Here is an 18789-nt window from a genome sequence, read left to right on the forward strand (position 1 = left end):
GCTGATGTACGCACCTCAGCTGTGTCCAGGGAGCTTTTCAAATACTTCTTTTTCTCTCTGAAACTTTGGTCTGGTTGTAGGGAACCGAGTACCGAGAAGTTTCAGTTAACAAAGGGACAGATGTCAGGTGTGCTTTCTATATTGCATTTTTTTCCCCCCTCTCTTTGTTGTAAGATTACTATACAGATGGCATTTGTATGTTTCGGGGCTTTTAAGTGAAAAAAAAATCCCTAAAGGAGGAAAAAAAGGCACTCTTTTCTTCTGATGTGGAGTTATTCGTTGCTGATACCTGCCACAACAAAATAATCCTGGCTTACTGGCTGCCCACGTCATGCAGCTCCTTACGTGTATTGCTCTATTAGAAATCTAATTGTAGAAGTAAACTCAATTACTCTCCGGCCCTGCAGTGATTTCATATATAAATGAGACGCTTAACAGGAAAGGATCAAATCCGAACCTGCAGCTGCACCAAGCGTGGCGTGGGGGGGGGGGGTATTTCCACAGCACCCGGCGCTCTGCTGCGAGCTGGGGCGTTCGCGGGGAGAGCAGCGCCGGGGGCGGGCGGCAGCAGCAGCCGAGCCCCGCGGTAAGGCTGCCCGCACCACCGCACCTTGCTCCCGGCCCGACGGCCGGCAGCGGACACGGCAGGAAGGGCAGCCGCCGGAAGGGGGGAAAGCGGAAGGGGTGCGGGGACGGAAGCGGAAGCGCGGCGGAAGAGCCGGAGAGGAGCCATGAGGACGCGGCGCGGTACCGTTCTGCGGCCGCCGCCCGACCCCGCCGGGGAGGAGGAGGCGGACGCGGACGATGGAGCGGAGAAAGTGGCCAGCGGCCGGGCGGGCCCCGAGGACCTGGCGGACGAGGTGGAGGAGTTCCACGAGGCGCAGTTCCAGGCGGTGATGGCGGCCCTGGAGAGTGAGGAGGAGGCTGGGGACAGCGAGGAGGAGGAGGAGGAAGAAGTGCTGGGGCTGCAGCTGCCCGAGGAGGACAGCGAGGAGGAGGATGACGATGAGGATGGACGCGGTGAGGAGGAAGAAGAGAAGGAGGTACAGGGGCTGGATCTTTACATGGACTACAGTGCAGAAGAGGATGGAGAAGGGGAGGAGGAGGAGGAGGAGGATGAGGATGGAGAAGGAGATGAGGGTGAAGATGAAGATGGGGACCTGTCCATGGAAAGCGACTTGGAGGAGCACCGTCAGGACACCACGCTCCCCCACGAGCTCTCCTGGGGCCAGCGCAAGCAGCTCTACTACGACACGGACTATGGGAGTGATGCCCAGGCCAAGGGCAAGCGTAACCAGCGAGAAGTCGATGCTGAGGAGGAGGAAGAGGAGCAGGAGGCTCAGGTCATCCAGAAGCGGTTGGTGCAAGACTTGGGGGAAGATGATTACGGGATGGATGTGATCCAGGGCTATCTGGCTGAGCAGCAGAAAACCCACGACAGCAAGGGGCAGAAGATTGACAAGGATTTGCAGGCGCTTCCCAAGAAGGAGCAGCTGAAGCTACTGAAGCAGGAGTCTCCTGAGCTCCTGCAGCTGATTGAGGACTTTGAAGTCAAGCTAATGGAGCTCAAGGACGAACTGTACCCGCTGCTGCAAATGGTCAAAAACGGCACTATCCCGCAAGGCAAAGGTAGCCGCTATTTGCAGACCAAGTATCACCTCTACTTGAATTACTGTGCCAATATCAGTTTCTATTTGGTTTTGAAGTCAAAGAGGATGCCGGTTCATAGTCACCCTGTTATCGAACGGCTGGTTGCTTATAGAAATTTAATCAATGACCTGGCTGTTATAGATCAAAAGTTATCCTCGCAAGTTTGTATGCTTTTGAAAAATTACTACGATAAGAAGGAAGATAAACTACGGAAGGAGAAGAAGTTTGCGCTGTTTCTTCCACTGGACATTAAGAAAAACAAATCGAAACGTGCTCCCGCGCTTGCTAATGGCCGGGCTACTGCCAACGAACCCTCAGATGAATTGGACCTGGATGAAGAGGCTGCCCTAAAATACTATAAGATGATGGAGGAGAAGTTGAAACTCAAGAGGAAGAGAACTGAAGACCAAGACGTGCTTGACGCAGAAGCGGCGTTGGAAGGAGAGGATCCGAATCAAAAGAGAGGGGTGACCTATCAGATGATCAAGAACAAAGGCCTCACGCCCAGAAGGAAGAAGATTGATCGCAACCCCAGGGTCAAGCATCGGGAGAAGTTTCGGCGAGCCAAGATTCGCCGCAAGGGCCAGGTCCGTGAAGTTCGGAGGGAATTGCACAGATATGCCGGGGAACTGTCTGGCATTCGTGCGGGAGTTAAGAAAAGCAGGAAGCTTCAATGATAGTTATTTTTCTCTGTTTCTGAGAGCTGCGAGTAGCACAACTCAATCCAATAAAAATTTTATAAAGGATATTGTGGTTTTTATCCTGAAGAGAAGTGGTGTATGTGTGCATGTCTATTTGTTGTGGGGTGGTGTTTGTTGTTTTGTTTTGTTTTGTTTTTTTCAGAGGATGCTTTTCAGAAGGTGCCACCTCTACAAGTAGCACAGGGCCCTTCCCTCCCCCGGCCTGCGTTAAGGTGTTTTCCTCTTTTGCGATGCTGTCGTCGTTCTGCGCTGTAAATAGCGGCTTGGAGAGGCTGCGAGGGGTGCGCCGAGTGATGGGAATGAAATGGGCCGGGGGGACAGATGTGGAGGTGGGGCTGGGATGGAGGGACCTCGGAGGGCAGGTGAGGGTGGGGTTCTCTCGCCGCTGTCGCTGCCTTGTCTGCCTTTTCACTGTCTTGTTTTGGTCCATCCTTTTTCTGCGCTGAGCTGCAGAATGAGATGTGCGTGGTTATGGTATTTTCTCTAATTCTTGTTCTGATTAACTCTTGGTGCTCAGGCGTTTTAAGATGTAAGTACCTTTAGGGTCCCTTAAATCTTCATAATTTTGGAACCAAGCAAAAGGCTATTACTGAAATCCCCTGTGGCCTGAGATGCTGTTTCGCCTCCTGAATTCAGTGAGAATCAAAGCAAGGACTTTCTGGATTTCATGGTTATTTATATGTGTGACAAATACATTCGCTTCATCTATGATAAATAATGTTAACTGTTGTCTGCTGTTATAGGTCTAACATAGCATTAATACATACAGGACAACCGGGTAAGGCGTTTGGAGGTAAACTTTCAAAATGTTTTGATTATTTCCGTGTCTTCTGGTGGGAAAACACATTTAACCCCACACTGCAGTTCCTGCTGGGAGTGGCCAGTTCCAGCTCAGGCTGTAAAGGAGGAATGACTGTGATTTTTCTTACAAGTTTAACAAACGCTGTCTCAGGTAAGACCTGCATGTGTGTTTGGGACAGGTTTCGGGGAGGCCGTGCCTTGGTTTGTGTGCCAGTAGCATCTCAAAGATGCTATTGTCTGTTTCCCATGTGAAATCAGTTAAGGGGAATAATTGTCAATAAATATTACTTCGTGTTATGGAAGCACTAGTCTATCTAGATGGTTTGTTTTGGTTTTTGTAGGTTTTTGTTTTGGTTTGGGTTTTTTGCCTGATAGTCTTGGGGGAAGCCAAACTAGGAGCGTGTGTTCTCCAGCCTGCAACAGGCTAGATGCTACAAGTCAAACACGCAGGCGCCCTGCTCGTTCTCTGCAAGTGAAATGTGCGTCTGTAGCAAACCTTTACACCCCGGGCCTGTTTCTGCCAGGAAAGTTCTGCTAACTGCTGACTGGAGAATATTTCATTAATGGTCAAAGCTGATGATTAAAGGCAGAGGCAGAAAAACAACAAACTGAAGCTGGACAGATGGGAACAGAAGTAAGGAGGCTTTTTGCAGTCCTTGTATGTCCTGGATCCACGGGATGTGCAGCCATGCATGGCCATTTTGGAGGGGATTCTGGTGTGGTATAGGGCAAAATCCTGAAACAAGAAGTTCTGCTCACTTTAATGGCCCTGCCTTTTTTGCCCCCTGCTGCTGATGGGCCAAACAACAGTTAAACACTGCATAATAAAAAAAATTGCTCCACAGAAATAGGCATTGGGATTCAGTCTCCTCCGTGAAATTGCCTGGGAGATCTTTGCTTGCCTGCAGAGCCGTGGCACTTTGCACGGCGAGGGGTAATGGAAACTACTGGAAGGGCCGGAGGAGCGTTGGTGGCAGCAGAGAAGAAAACTTGGTGTTTCAGGTCGGTGCTGGGATCTGCTGCCTGTTCTGGCAGCAGGTCAGTGCAGAGGTGAGGATTAATTTGTCACATCCTGAAGTGGCTGGGGCTGAGCCCAGATAGGCTTTTCGTGTGGTGAAATCCTCACACAGGAGAGGAAGGATCAAAAGAACCTCCTGGGACATGGACATTAATGCAGTCCTGTGCACATTGCAAGAGAGTTTTCCTGGCAGCAGCTGTTGAAAAATCCCAGTCTGGAGCCCTGCTTTTCCAGGGAAGCTGGGGCTAGCTCAGCTCCTGGGGCCAGGGCTCGTGCCGAACCCTGGCCCTCGTTCTGCCGGAGGGTCACTGCGGCAAAAGTGCCGCTTGCTTCAAGAGCTCACTGGAAGCGTCCTCTCGGTTGAGCGAGGCTTTCTGGAATCTGATGGCCACAGGGGAGATGTGTAACCTGTCACCCGTGGGGATAAAGATGTCCTTCACCTGTGCTTACTCAGCCTCCCTTACTGTGAGCAGCTACCAACAAAGCTGCTTGCTCTTCCTGGTGAGAAATGGGTGGCTTTTAGTGGGTCCCAGCTTTACCAAGGAGAGAACTAGAGCTTTTCCCGAAACTACACCTTTTCTTAACTCCGCACTGGGATCATGATGGAGACCGCCACAGACAACGCTGAGCTATGCTCCTGCAGCTTTGCAAAGAGGTCAGTAAAAGGTAACATGCTGGGGAAAAAAGCAGCTTAGGTGCTTTTTCTGAGGAGGAATGGTGTTGTGTAACAGGCATCACATGGGATGTGGAGAATATCCAGCAGAGATGCTAACTGATCTCATTACCACAGCACCTGCTCACGCACGTTTCGCACGTTTGGGTGCAAAAATGAAGGGCTGATGATCTTTCGTAGGTCTGCAGGCAAGCTGTAAGTATCCAAGGTGGCTTTGTGTTCCCTTGAAAAGGTTTACGCAGCTGGCAAGAAAAATCTTGGGAACTTCCATCTGAGCGATAAATAAGGGAAATAATAAATTAGCATGCCGTTCCAGACCCGCTCCCCAGAAACGCTGGGATGGAGGCTGAAGGCAAGGGGGAAGGCAGCCCATCAGCACGGCCAGCGCAGGCAGCCAGCAGATGGCACAGCACGTCTCCCCGCACCGCTGCGCCAGCCTCTTTTAATGAGCGCTGAACACGGCGTTATGTTCAGTCGGTTAGTTCAGCGATTGGACAAAGCCATCAGCAGTTCATTCCCGTATAGTTTTATGTATGAGTGATCATGGGAAGGCCACGATCATTAATGCCATGGGAGGGGGGACACTGTAATTTTGCTCAAAGGAATACTTCTTAGAGGGATGTTTCATGCTGAAGCAAAATCCCGGATAGTAAATAGGTTGTGAAAATCCCTATGAAAATGGACACGTCTGAAACAGAGGAAGGACCGCAGATGATGGTCACAAAAATAAGTGAGAGGTGGAGCAAGGTCATGGTTAACACTGGGTTTTTTCCTTCTTTGCGTAGTGTTTTTGGAGAAGGCACTGATACTGCCAACATGGCTCGTCCTCGCCGGGCTCCTGCTTAGCAAGCGCCGGCTGCACCTAACGCACGTTAGGACTTAGCCACTCGGGTGACAGCTGTGCCTCGCCTGGATCGCCCTGCTTGCCACGGAGATACCTGCCCCTGTGGCCTTCCCATCCGCTCGCTCGGAGCACGGTAATTCAAGAGAGTCCCGTGCGCGCTTGCACGTAAATGATTCGTATTTCAAAAGCGCATAGGCGATGTGTAGAAAGCTCTAAGGAGAGGTAGGAGCTGCTCTGTTGTCTTTCTCCACCTGGGAAAAAATCCTTGGTGGGTAATAAGCATCCAGAGTAAGCCTGGCTTGCCTTTGGAAGCTTGGGCAGCAAACGTCCAGTGGCAGAGGGGTGGGCAGTGCTTTCTGCATCACGACCTGAAATTTCTATTTACGCAGGGTGAGGAAAACATACTAACTTGCATGGAAATACATCTGCTGCTGCCTTGCATTTCCTGATGACCTTCCTAGTTGTCTTCCCTAACATTTTATCAGGAGCAGTCTGGATGTTGTTATACTCTCACTAGCACTCGCAAATACAAATCTGAAAGCTGAACGTTTGGATTTCTAAAATGGATTAAAGTTAAAGCATCTGTTAAATTAGTTGCAACATGTTGCGTGACTCGGGGCAGTGCTGAAAAAGCGGTCTCCAGCAATCAGCTGCCTTTAAAGCTTTGCTTTTGCAATTTTTATGTGAATTTAAAAAGAAAGCAGCAACATGTTTCAGCTTAGCCTAAAGGCACTGAATGCAGGATATTTTTTAAAAACTGGCAGATTTCTGTTCTTGCTCGTTGACAATACTACAGTCCACGTTACCTGGCCTGCCTTACTGAGGAGGCTTTATTACTATCTTCAGAAAAACAATCTCCTCAGTGGAATTCCCATTGGTATGACCTATTTGGTAGTTATATTAGCAATGAATATATTTGGACCTTGTATTGTTACCTCTTGTCAAAGGGTCTGAAAACGCTGCTGCCCGTGAGATCTCACCCTGGGGAACGCGAGGGCGAGGCAGATGGTATAATGGCATCGCTTCACGGGTAAGTTAAAGCACGTTGGAGTCCGACTTCCTCGTTGCTGTATGAAGGTGGTTTTTTAAGATTAAAATCTGTGTTTTCCCCATGTGAGCTCTGGTCCCAGGAGGCAACTCTGTATGCAGGGGGCTGCTGCCTCCTTCCTTCTGGCTTGATGCAGGACCAGACCATGAAGTACAGGTGATGAGACAGGGTCTGACTTTGACCCGCTTCCCTGCAGCCGGCAGTCCAGGTGGTATGGGTAGCAGGGCTGGGAAGCTTATGCTAGAAGACCAGGTGGGCTTGTCTTTAGTTTGCTTTTGCTTAAAGTATGAGAAAGACGAATTGGTAGCGATGAAAAAGAAAGCGTTAAGGGTATGAAGCTGGAAAAAAAAAAACCCCAAACCCAGCTGCTCGGAAGAGAGGTGGAAGCAAGGTCCTCTCTGCATCACCCGGAGCCCCTGCACCGACAAGAGTGGGGTGATGCGGTTTTTGTCAGGCTTCCGCGCTCCATCCCGCAGGCAAGCTGTGTTGGGGAGCGGTGCCCTACCGTTCCCCGCCCGGCCCGGGGCAGCCTTGCCCGGCCCGAGGGGAGAGCTGCCGGGCGAGGGCCGCTGCCGCCGCGCTCCCAGCCCCGCGGCTGTAACGGCACGGCCGGGCGCGCTGCGGGGGGTTTCGAAGGGACAAGGGGCGCGGGCGGAGGCCAGGGCACCAGCCCCCCCGCGGCGGGGGCGGAGGCGGAGGCCGGCCGCGGCCCTGCTTCCCGAGCGGGGCGGGGCCCGGGGCGGCGATGGCGGAGGCGGAGCGGGCGTCGCTTCTGTCGCCGCTGGCGGAAAGTTCCCGGGACGGGGCCGGCGCGGAGCTGCCCCCCGCCATGGAGCAGCGGGCCGAGCCCGGGGAGGAGGCGGTGGCGGCGGCGGCAGAAGAGGAGGAGGACGAGGCGCCTCCTGCCTCGCCGCCTTTCTTCCTGCTCTACCCCGGCCTTGGAGGCGCCGCCGCGCCGCCCGGCGTGTGGAGACCCCCGGCGCCCCGCGGCGGGGCCGCCCTGCCCGTGCTGCTGCTGAGCTACCCGGGGCCGGACGGAGCCTGCGGCGCCGGCACCCGTGAGTAGCTGCGGGGCTCCTCCCCGGGCGGCGGCGCCCCGCGGCCGGGAGCCTCCCTCGAGGCGGGGTGGCGAAGCGGGGGGAGCCGCCCCGGGGGGATCGGGGGGGCCGGGGCAGCGCCGGGCGGCGGCCTGGGGCCTTCCTTCGCCCTTCCGCTGCCCGCGGCGGGGTGCGCCGGGGCCGTGAGGACCGGGAGGTGTCATGGCAGGGCTGAGGGCCGCCGTTGCGAGGCGGGGGGGAGCTCTCTGCGTCCCTGCTGGGCTCCGGGCTCCCGCATGAGCGGTGCCCCAAGGCTTTGAAGCAGCCCGGGGGGGTGAGTGGTTTTGGGCAGGGGTGAGTTAGCAGCGTCCGCCACGGTACGCTTCGGGCTCCTGGAAACGGGGGGTGCCCGCCCCAAAAACTCCCCGTGGCCCGGCAGGGGGGCTGTGGTGGTGTGGGGGTGGCTTGGCTGCTCCCCTGACAGCAGGGACACGTGTGAGCTGGCCGGAGAAGGGAGTGCTCTGGAAGGAGCCGCTTTGCATGTGCATTTGTGAGCAACGCCGACCCACAAGCTCAGCAAAACCAGTGCTACAGAGACTTCTCTCCTTTCTGGTCCCTTTTTTCTGGACAGAGTTTGCGCCGCCCTTTGGAATCGAACAAGCTCACCTTGGCTTGGGGTGTATTTACGGGGTCGGAAACCCCCGCTCGGGCTTCCTCGTAGGGCTGGTGTGGAGAACCACGCGAGGTGAGGGCATTGCACGCTGGCTACTTGACGACGCTGAAGTGCGTTGCTGTGTGTGCTCTCTTCTGGGGCGCGTTGCGTGGGAAAGAGTTTCTGTTCCGTAAGATTCTTTGCAATGTTCTTGTCGTGTATTTGGGTAAGCTGAGTGCTCTGAAGTGGTTGTTGCGTGTGCTTTAAAAACAAATAAAAACTTGATGTGCGGCTGCCCCTAGAAGAGACCTTCCCTTATCCATCCATCCGTCTTGAAAATGACCAGTAGCTTCATCTTCTGGGCTTGGGCCAGGGTGTGAACGACGGAGCTTTGTGCCTTTGCTTTGTCTCTTTTTGCCTATGTCCAGGTGAACGTTTGCTCACACATTAGCTGATTACTTTGGGGTGGGTATCTTTCTTTTTTTTTTCCTCTCTTTTTCTCCTTTTGGAGCTAATGTACTTTATTTAAGCCGTTATTCAACAGCACTGTAACCAGTGAGGTGTGAGAAGTGAACTTCTGCATTGCCAAGAGCAGATGAAATGACCTGACTTTGCTTTGAGCTATATGAAGGGCTGTCTCTGACTGCAAACTGTTGTCAGTCCAAAACTCCCTCCACAATGAGCTGTTGTTTAAACTGATAGCTTCCTGTCAAAACTTTGGGTTTTTGATTTTTTTTCTTAATCAGGAAATCTGTACCCACTGTAGTCCTGTGATGCCACACAAGGGACTGAGCTATTTCTGATAGAAAAGAAGCCTTTAAGAAAAACATTTAATCTTGGCCATCATGTTTTTACTGTTCAGGCTGTTTAAATGTTAATTCTTGTAATACCTTTGTAAGAAGGCTTCTGTGTAGCTGCGGTGAAACTGAGGCATTGAGAAGAGCGGGTTCGTTCACAAGGAGTTAGTGTAAAAACTCGTTGGTCGAGCAATGCTTTATGCCTTGTGTTAGGCGTACTCTGCAGTGGCTATTCATGTAAGCTTTGTGAAAAAGCCTTATAAAATGTATATTAAAGTTCCCTTGTTCTTTTTTGCCTTGAAGATAATAGCTGCCTGTGCAATATTGTGTGTCAAAGCCCGCTCGGTAACTGAGCGCCCGATGCACTGATAGCAGCGTCTGAAGGGAACAGGAATCTATTTGCACGGTGTCTCGGACTCTGTTTCTCCTGGGGCAAACTCTGTAAATCAATTTTGTCATCATCCCTGGTTTGTTTGTTTTTTCCCCCAGTTTTCACATCTGAAAAAAAGGTTTTCGTTTGTTCATCGCCGAGCAGCAGGAGCCATGGATTCTGCTGCAAAGTTTTGCTTGTTCCCTGGCTGCTTTGGATTGCCGTTAAAGCAGCGGGTAGAACTTCACTCTGGCGCAGCAAGGATGTTGTGTGTTGAATCCCTGTAGAGTATGTGGCCTTGCGGGTGTCATCGCTTCTTGCATCTCCTCTAAACGGCAGTTACTCTGTGCAGCACTGAGGTGTGGCGGCGTTAATCGTGGCCCGGGTTATCAAGGTAGACGTGTCTGGGTTGGTGTTACTGGAAGAGCCGTCGGTGGCCCCTGGAGCCCTGTTTCACAGGCTCTTCGTGGCGTCCGCTGTTCTTGATCTGCTTTTCCTTGTTCTGCAATAGCACCTGAAGTGATTGTTCATGTCTGCTTCCCTTGATTCCTCAGCGCTGGAGTTATTTTTAGAGTTAAGAGAAACTGAGGAGTGTCAAGAAGGCTATTTTTGCATCTTGTGTGTGTATTAAAAAAAAATAAAGTGATATACTCTGTCAACATTAATCTCTCTCTAAATAGCTGTAAACTGAAAACAGTGATTTAGGTGAAGGGTGTTTCCTGCTGCATCACGAGTTCCTCCCTTCAGTGGTCGAAGGCGGTCATTTCCATGAGTAGTAACGAAAATAATTACTCTGTACTGACACTTATGTGTTATAGCGACCACTATACAAAAAAGTCAATATTTCAGAATATTTTGGAGGTTTATTTGAAGTTGTTGTTTTGTTGGGTTTTTTTTTCACCCCTGTTAGGACACAATGATTAAACCGTTCTCTTTCTCTCGAGGTCTTGCCACAGGACTGAAGGGTACTGTACGGCGGTTTAATTTTGTATTTGAAAATCTGGAAAACTACGTTTGCTGCTTGAGATCTAATTACCGCCTTTGTAGCTCTGCGTTAGGGTTGTCCTGGAGAGCGGTGACTTGATGGGATTCTGCATGCAGCTCTTGGTTCCAGCAGTAGAAGTCAACCCAAGGGTTATTCGCGCCCAGGTGGAGGTGTGATGCTTCTGTTACCAGCCCCGTAGCGCTGGTGACCTGAAGCCCAGTGGCGAGTGTAAATGAAGAATATCTGGTCACAAAGAATGAAATCATAAGAATGTGTCTCTATTAGAACTTCATTTTCTCTACGGATTTTCTCTCAGACATATATTTTTTTTCCCCTCCAACTAATCTTTCTCCATCTTATCCAAGTTTTCTTATTTACGGGGTAAGAGAGGTGAGATGATTCCAAACATCAGATGAAGGCGAGAGCTGCTAAGGGAAGGAGACTGCAAAAAGCTTTTCACGCCAGGAGCACCTGCTTTTCTGATATAGATGGTTCCAGACAGACAGAAGGAACAAGAAGATTTATTTAAATGTGCTGAGCTGCAATAAAACCTTGGAATACTTTTTAAATACAGTAAAAGCAACTTGATTATGCGGTCTTCAAAAAAAAAACAAACCTAAAACCAAAACAAACAAGAAACCCCCCCAAACCATTCCTTGCTTCCACTGAAAACCTACCAGATATCGTGATACTTCCAGTAGACTGTTCCTTCCCTTTTTTTAATTGTACTGTCAATGGTGGGAGTTCCTTGAATCCTTAAATAATATCTCTGTATTTCACAGTAGGTAAGCAAAAAACAGTTTGTCACTTATTCACTGGTTTTCGGGTGGTTAAACTTTGTTTTGCTCACTCATGTTTTTAGCGTGCAGGGTTCAAAGTGCCCCTGTTGTTTGAGGTAATGTATGTATCCATGCTGGCAGAAGAGTCAGACTTTGCAATGCAGGTGCTTTGTTACTAGTTCTATCTTTTTAGATCACATTACACGTAAGAAATTGCCCGGAGAGAGGCTGTTGGATGCGTGTGGCTGTGTGCTCTCTGGAATAGCAGCTCCGTTGGCTTTAGAAGCTGGCATAGCCCTTACGGCGTTTCTCTTGTCATCGCAACTGGTACGGCTACAGAGAGGAGTAGTTGGACAACACGTTGACGTGGAGTTGAAAGCAAAGTGAAAGAGAGGGCGTGAGAGCAAAAACCATGAGCATGGGTTTGCTAGTAAGAGGGTTTCACATGTCGGGCAAGAGCATGAGCAGAAAATAGGAACATCAGAATTGTTTCACTTAGAAACATGGGAGCTGCCTTACTGGACCTGACTGTCAGGCTGCCTAATCTGATCGAGCAGCCACACACAGGTTACAGGCTTTAGAAGAACTTGCAAGAACCTGCTCGTGATTCATGCTTGTCTTGGACTGTGATATAAAGGCTTATGTTTCTTCATAATTTCTATCCTGTTGGTATGGAGTTACCTCTGGCGTTGTAGTCTCCCCAGAGACTCCGAGCAGCTGTTTTGGAGCTCGGCAGCGCATCCACGCTGTTACCTTCGGCAGTGGTTCCCGTTCGTATAGTAGTGGTGGCTTTGGTATGGCTCTGTGGTCTCCTGCGATTTTAAATAACCAGAAGCAACGCAGTCAGCTGAAGCAATGATCTCATCTGCCAACTTTGCCATTTTGCTGTATGGCTGCTTTGCGATCTCTGCACAGTCATCGGGGAAGGTTTTCACCTAATGATTGAAGCTCGGCTTGCTCGCAGGCCTGGCTTGCCGGCACTGGAAGTAAAACTGCACCCGAAGGCATCGTATGTGTCCAAATGGTTCTTTGGGAATTTGTTTGGGTTTTGTTGCTTAGATTATTCTAATTTATTCAGCTTTTGAAACTAAAAATACTTTCGAGTACAGCTGCGCTTTCAAATACTAGTGGCTGATGGAGCGCTTTGCTTTCAGATGGTTAAACTTCCAACACAGTCAATTGCTAATTCTCTTATCTTTGCAGACATTTTTGCAGACAACTGCCTTGTTTTGTCATCTAGCCAAAGCCTCTACCGCTTCTGCCAAAGAGTAGCTAATAACGAGGGTTTTGTAAGACCGGTCAGGGCTGTCTGACTCGTTTGAGATTGACAAAGTGGTTCTTCATTAATAACCTCCTCTTCATTTACACCTACGCTTGGTTTTCTTTTGTCCGTTGACTCATTGAACCCCAGTGGAGCTTTATCAGTTGACCTGGAGTTGCATGGTAGTTTTATCCAAGGCTTTGTGAAAATATAAGTATTTGATACCTTTCTTTTGTTTCTTTGTAAGACGCTATGTTGCTTTCCAACTTTGAGGCATAGAATGGGGGTAGGGGAAGATTTGTCTTGGGTTTTCCAGGTGGTACAATGTCAGTAAGTCATAGGATAGTTCCTGTTTGGGCTTTTCCGGTTGTGTTTTGGGTTTTTTGTTTTCGGAGTAGGGTTTTTATTTTACCATAGTAGTGTAGCTGACATGTGGGTGTTAGCCGCTTTTGTGATGGTTTTGCTGCTTGCCTTAGCTTACCCTGAAAGCTGTGTTGGGAAAGCAAGTTCTCTATTTTTGTACTGTAGGTGTAAATTCAGCCATGTACTGGAACCTGGAGACTACTGTCTCCTCTGGACGGTTGAAGAGTTCTTAGGTCTTCAAATACCCGTATCAAAACTCTGCAAGAATAAAACAAATCGGCTTGAAAAATAAGTTCTGAACTTGTCATTGTTGTCTTTAAAAAAAAATCAAATACAACTCGTTGGCGTTTCTAAGCGTATGCATACTTCATATCATTTTTGTTCCTTTGAGGAGTAAAAGGTATGGTTTTACAGAGGTGAAGTAGCTCAGTTTGTTTTAAGGTGGCATTTGTTCAAAATGTGTTGGGTGGTATACTGTGTCTAAGGGTTTATTTTGGGCAAAACATACTAATAAACCGAAATTAATTGAAGCTGAAAAATATTTTTCAAATATTTCAAATATCCCTATGGAGTACTTGCAGCAGGAACATTGTGTAAAGGAGCCTGAAAGTGCAACCGAGCTGGAAGGGGCAGACTGGCTTCTTTTATTTCGGCGTGTTAAGAAGCAGCAAACGGCATAAAAGCAAACCAGTTGAAGTGGAGCAGTTCCTTAATTTTTCAGCAAACCTCCACGGTGATCCTGGTATGCGGGTCACTTGCCAGGGCTGAATTCACTTGCAGACGCGTGTTGTGAAATGGGAGCTGCGGGGTTACACCTAACGCTGTTTGTCTTTCTAACCGTTTCAAAACCAAAAAATTAAACTGTCTGGTAATTAGATATGTTGGATAATAGCTTAGGGTACTTTGTTGATTTTAAAGGGTTTGTTTTGATTATTTGCTGTTTGTTTAGACCCTTGAGGGAGCAGCTGTTCTCCTGTAGCTGTTTGTATATGGCGACTTTCACTGCTTCTGAAATAGTGGTGCAATGTGAAAGCTAATACCAGAGGTTGTCATTGATGAAAGGAAGTCTAAATATCATGAGTTAAAATGCTGTCAGCACGGTTTATAAACCCCATTCTTTCTCAGGGAGAAGGAACAATAGTAACTGTTGTCGTTTGTGAAATAATTCTCCTTTGCGTCACTGTGCTAATACGCTGCATGGCTCTTTGTTTGGTGTAGCCTATTGGGGGAAAGAGTTGCTGAGTCAAAATGTTATCCACCAAGCAGGAAGTTTTCACTGAAAGCAACTGCTTCCTCTTGCCTGTTAGAAATAACAGCCCCTAACCCTTTTTCTAGTTTTATGAGGTTTTTACGTAACGGGTGCTTTTTCCCCCAAAAAGCTATGGGCATTGGCATGCTGAATTCTGTCTCGAGCGATTGGTTTTTGTGTTTCACGTCCCTAAGCAATAGACACACGTCCTTTTGAGTTCTTCTATAGGGAAGAAAAAGTACGGAGAAAAGTTAAGGTCCCAATCGTTGACGTGTTCTTCTCAGTACATTTTTTTGGTGAACAGTCAGCCTCCTCCGAATTGACATGGGGGGGTACTAGGCGTCCATTTCGGATGGATGCTCCCCATCTGCTCTCCACAAACATGTTGGAGCCACGCAGGAGTAAAGCAAGAGACGCTAATTTGTTGTTGTATTGTAGTTGAAGTGAGTGGTGATGCCGTGTCCCGTGCCCTCGGGAACAGGAAGGGTGTCTGTGGACCTGGACCTCTCGTCCCCTGGAGGTGGGGCTGCGAGGGTTGGGGACACGGGGGAGATCGGGACGGCCGGGAAGGCACAGGGCAATGCAGTGCTGTCATCTTTTTCGTGAGATATCGAAAGCCTTTTTCTCTGCCTGCCGATGCTGCTTCATCAGCCTCACCTGAGCAGTACCAGTTTTCAGATGAGGTTTTTCAAGTGTAAGGTTGAGTCGCGTAGCTACGTGTTTGTGGTGTTCTCCCTCGTCGTCCTTCCATGTGCATGTGCCCCCCGAAAAGAGCTTAATTCTTGATGGCCAAAGTGCTTAGAGCCAGATCTTTTTTTCTTGGTTGTTTCCCTGAGAGGATAAATCCATCCTAAGGTTTAATTTTTTTTTTTTTGTATGTGGGAATTCTTAGCTCAAAGGTACCCTTTGGGAAGGTTGCACAGCGAATGAAACGTAAACCGCAACTTGCGCACCTACAGTGAAAACAAAGGTACTTATTTAATTCCTGTAGTGACATCCAGGCACGTGAAAGGAATACAAATGTGTCTTTGTATTCCTGGCGCTGCTAGCCTGCGCTCCTTTGTAGTATGGGGGCGACGGATGAGAAACCCGCGCGGTGCGCTATGCTCGCTCACAAACCGACTGGCGTAGCCTGATGAGAAGGTGCTGTGGATGATGAGAGCCTAATTGCCGTCCCTGCATCAGCAGCGTCTCGGAAGCATCCTGGGAATTGCTTGCCCGACGCTCAGAGCAGCTGATCACATGAGCCTGAATTTTCAGTTCAGTTCATTAGTCAGCCATTTTGGTCAACACCCTGCTTACTGCGCACAACCAATCCTATCGGCACTCGCTCTCTGCCTGCTCTGGGAAGAAAGGGACCAGCAGTTTGATTTCACCAAACCTGGATATCTGTCTCTACAGTCTGCCTTTGTTTTTGCTCGGGTAATCACCAGAGGAAGCCATTCTTTTTCCTCCTTCTGCTTTTTTTATTTCTTTTTATATTTTTCTTTCTGTCTTTTTTTTTCCCCCTTATCTCCTGTCTTTGATGCAGAAGCCGGGTTTTCCGTGGTCGCTTAGGATCAATAGTCTGTAGCATAGCTGAAGACGACGACGACAGTTGGTGGAAAGGAGGGAGGAAGAGACGAGCGTGAAGGAGCAGCGTTTTTACCTTGCTTTCTATATGAAAAGGCCAGAGCAGTCTTTGCGATCCTGAGCATATCTATCCTTTAATAGCAAGGTATTTCTTATTTTCTTCTTCAGAAAGCTTTTCTTTTTTAGTTCTTATTTTTGCCCCCCCCTGTTGTTGCTGTACCAGCTGAGTCATCATGTCTGCTCTGACGCCTCAAAGCGACATGCCAACCCCCACCACAGACAAGATCACTCAGGCTGCCATGGAGACCATCTATCTTTGCAAATTCCGAGTGTCGATGGATGGAGAATGGCTCTGCTTGCGCGAGCTGGACGACATCTCGCTGACGCCCGACCCAGAGCCTACCCACGAAGGTACGGTCCGGTTCCCTGCAGCCGTCGCATTGTTACAGCCGCTGCACGAGTTGGGAGGGGGTGTCTCTGGGACGAGATGCTCTCGTCGTGCCTGGAGAACCTGGACACCGTTTGGCACGTTAGAAAGCCAAACTGGTGCTTCAGATTGCCCTTAGAATTTTTTGCGTCTTTTGTAATCCCCCCACTCTGACAGCTTTGTGCTTAATGGTTGTTATTTTTGAAGATGCATCTGGAAAGATTGGATTTGTGGGTCTCGGGAAGGAAGATAACCGCGATGCGTGCTCAGCAATACATTTAATCGTGATTTTACTCTCAAAACAGGGCTTACGGCTCTGGTAGTCGGTTGTCAGCTTTTAGAAATGGAGCATACTGGCAAAACAGAGACGTGTGTCTGCGTACGGTCAGCGGGTAGTTTTCGGAAAGCCCCAAGCGATTACGCAGCTGTGCCTATTGTCAGGAGATAATACTATCGCAAGTCTTCCAGCTCACTTCTCTTGAGCGTGCTGTTGTTTATAATGGCTTGGAAGCCTGAAAAGCGGAGGTGTGACGTGTCTTGCTTCTCGACAAAGGATTTGTGATCTGGTTCGATGGTGAAAACGGTTTAACGCCGGGTCACGTCAGATGAGGATTGGAAGCTTTGCGAATGCTAAAAACACGAGAGGATGTTCTTTACCAATAAAAAAAAAAAAAGTGGGGAGGAAGGAGATAGGATGAATTTCTGCAGGAATTTTGCACAGTACCAGCGCTGCCGTCGTCACCGATGTGGCCAGGGTGCCCCTTGCTGGGTGTCGAGCACCTTTTGGTCTTACGGCGAGGGGGCTCCGTCTTTTTGCGCCTGGCCCTTTGCCGGTAACTACCCAAGCGTGACTCCACCAAGTAGTCAAGCCCGTTTGATGCTGGCTTGTCAAGTCAGGAATGCCTTACTATATTGTTGTTTTGCTGGATGAGGCAACTTAAGTTGTGGTGGGGATTTGAGCTTTAAAATTAATTTCCAGGTGATAATTTAATTTCCATTTGACAGCTGCTTTCAGCGGTGCAGCCCTCGGGTTTGGATTTGCTTGCCAAAGACTTAGTCACACAGTGAGATACTAGACGGAGGTTTCAAAAGCAGAGACTAACGCTCCCTCTGAAGCATGTCCCGGGGTTTCGGAGAGGTGCTGCACAGGCTCAGGAAAGCAGAACCAGAGCGGTGAGTACAGGGTGAGCCAAGGGTGCAGAAATCCAGCCGTCTGCCAATTCCCACGTTCCTGTATGCGGCACAGGCTTATTCAGAACTTGCTCGGTCTTACTCCTGTGGTTTTCGACTTGAGTGCTTTGGGTTTTTTTAACAGTACATTCTAGTGTAGGTGGATTGATTTTTATGTGTTCTCTCCATTGCTTTCATAAATAGTAACTACTCTTAGTTAGTAAATGACCACCTAAGCAAGCTAGGGCTCTTCTGAGAGTACAGCCTGGAAAACCTTTCAGTCACGCTGTGAGTCAGTTCTTTAGATCCTTGTTTTTACATGTGTTTCTTCCCTTTCTGTTCGCCTTCTTGCTCTGAGCAAACTCCTGGGGAAGGTAGGCTTGGATGAATCCAGTGTCTGTGACAGAGCTTTTCTGGGTTGCCTTTCTCAAATGTGCTGAATACGTGTCCTTACAGTGTACAGCTTGCGCTCTTGCCTGCCTCTGTAAACAATTCAGACGCTAATACTAGACTAACCCTTCCCCAAAACTAGAAAAATAATTGTTTTTAAAGCTGTAATTACAGTCACTCTCTTGCAAGTACCAAAAGGGTTTAGAAAATGGTGTTTTCTGGTTTCATTGCCGTATTATTTAATTTGTCTGTCAAAACTGAATTAAACAAGAGAACTGTATCATAATCATAACCTTTATGGAGGCATTTATACATTCATAAATTCAGGTTCCTTGTTGGGAGGCAGAAAGACTGGTTGTTTTGGGGTGGGAGCTTTGCACCCAAGTCATATTTTTAACAGAGATAGAAGGTCAGGAGGAAGCATTCATAATAGAAGAGCTGACACAGCTTTATCCCTCGTGTTGGAACTGGTGCTACTGCATCAGCGCTGCTGCTGCGTCCTCTGTGTACGCATGGGTTGAGGGGACAGGGCGACGGGGCTTGCGGATACCAAGTGCTTGTCTGGGGGGAAAGCAGGAGACCTAGGAGTCGAGGCTGATGTGTCTTGTGGTATCTCCATAAAACTGATGGAGAAAGGTAGGGATTATGAAGAAGAAGGAAAAAAAAAAAAAGGCTCTGGAGTTCTGCCAAAGGCATAACAAGAGTTTGCATTTTTTTCCTTACAAATCAAGATATATACAATAACACATTGCGGTAGCAGATCCAGCAGCTTGTTGAAATAAGGATTTGAAGCCTCCAGTTGCTGTCCCTCAGCTCCTGCTGCTTCCCGAGAGGTTTTTGCCTCTGGCTTTTCTTCACTCTGTGATCTGCGATGCCCCCAGCCCACAAGCAGCCATCCTGCCTTCCTCCTCCTCCTCTTCATGCACCCGTCATGCTTAGGATGAATGGGAACCGTGCTCCTAGCCTTGCATCGTAGTGTCCGCACCCACCCCTGCACCCACC

General features: G+C 49.0%; 2 protein-coding genes across 14 annotated transcripts in view; both read left to right on the forward strand.

Moving 5' to 3' along the window:
- The window catches only part of RUFY3 (RUN and FYVE domain containing 3), a 61073-nt gene that overhangs the window by 587 nt on the left and 41697 nt on the right, over positions 1 to 18789 (forward strand). For 3 of the 13 annotated variants that reach the window (XM_054823507.1, XM_054823512.1, XM_054823518.1), the window contains exon 1: positions 7457 to 7793. The exons of 1 other annotated variant lie outside the window; for it this stretch is intronic. In XM_054823507.1, the coding sequence (XP_054679482.1) occupies positions 7481 to 7793 (313 nt within the window). In that variant the 5' untranslated portion in view covers positions 7457 to 7480. Of the gene's footprint in view, positions 1 to 7456; positions 7794 to 8087; positions 8107 to 8297; positions 8518 to 15288; positions 16212 to 18789 lie in introns of those variants that run through there. 9 more of the 13 variants (XM_054823521.1, XM_054823519.1, XM_054823510.1 and 6 more) reach the window with 8 other exon arrangements.
- UTP3 (UTP3 small subunit processome component) lies at positions 549 to 2422 on the forward strand. Its single transcript, XM_054823522.1, has one exon. It carries the CDS (start codon positions 732 to 734, stop codon positions 2325 to 2327), a length of 1596 nt encoding a protein of 531 aa, XP_054679497.1. The 5' UTR covers positions 549 to 731; the 3' UTR covers positions 2328 to 2422.

Source organism: Grus americana, chromosome 4 (assembly GCF_028858705.1).
Source record: "Grus americana isolate bGruAme1 chromosome 4, bGruAme1.mat, whole genome shotgun sequence".
In the NCBI taxonomy this organism is placed as follows: domain Eukaryota; kingdom Metazoa; phylum Chordata; class Aves; order Gruiformes; family Gruidae; genus Grus; species Grus americana.

Excerpts from the sequence above, each read along its gene's own strand:
- UTP3 (XM_054823522.1), top strand. The coding sequence starts at position 732 with ATGAGGACGCGGCGCGGTACCGTTCTGCGGCCGCCGCCCGACCCCGCC.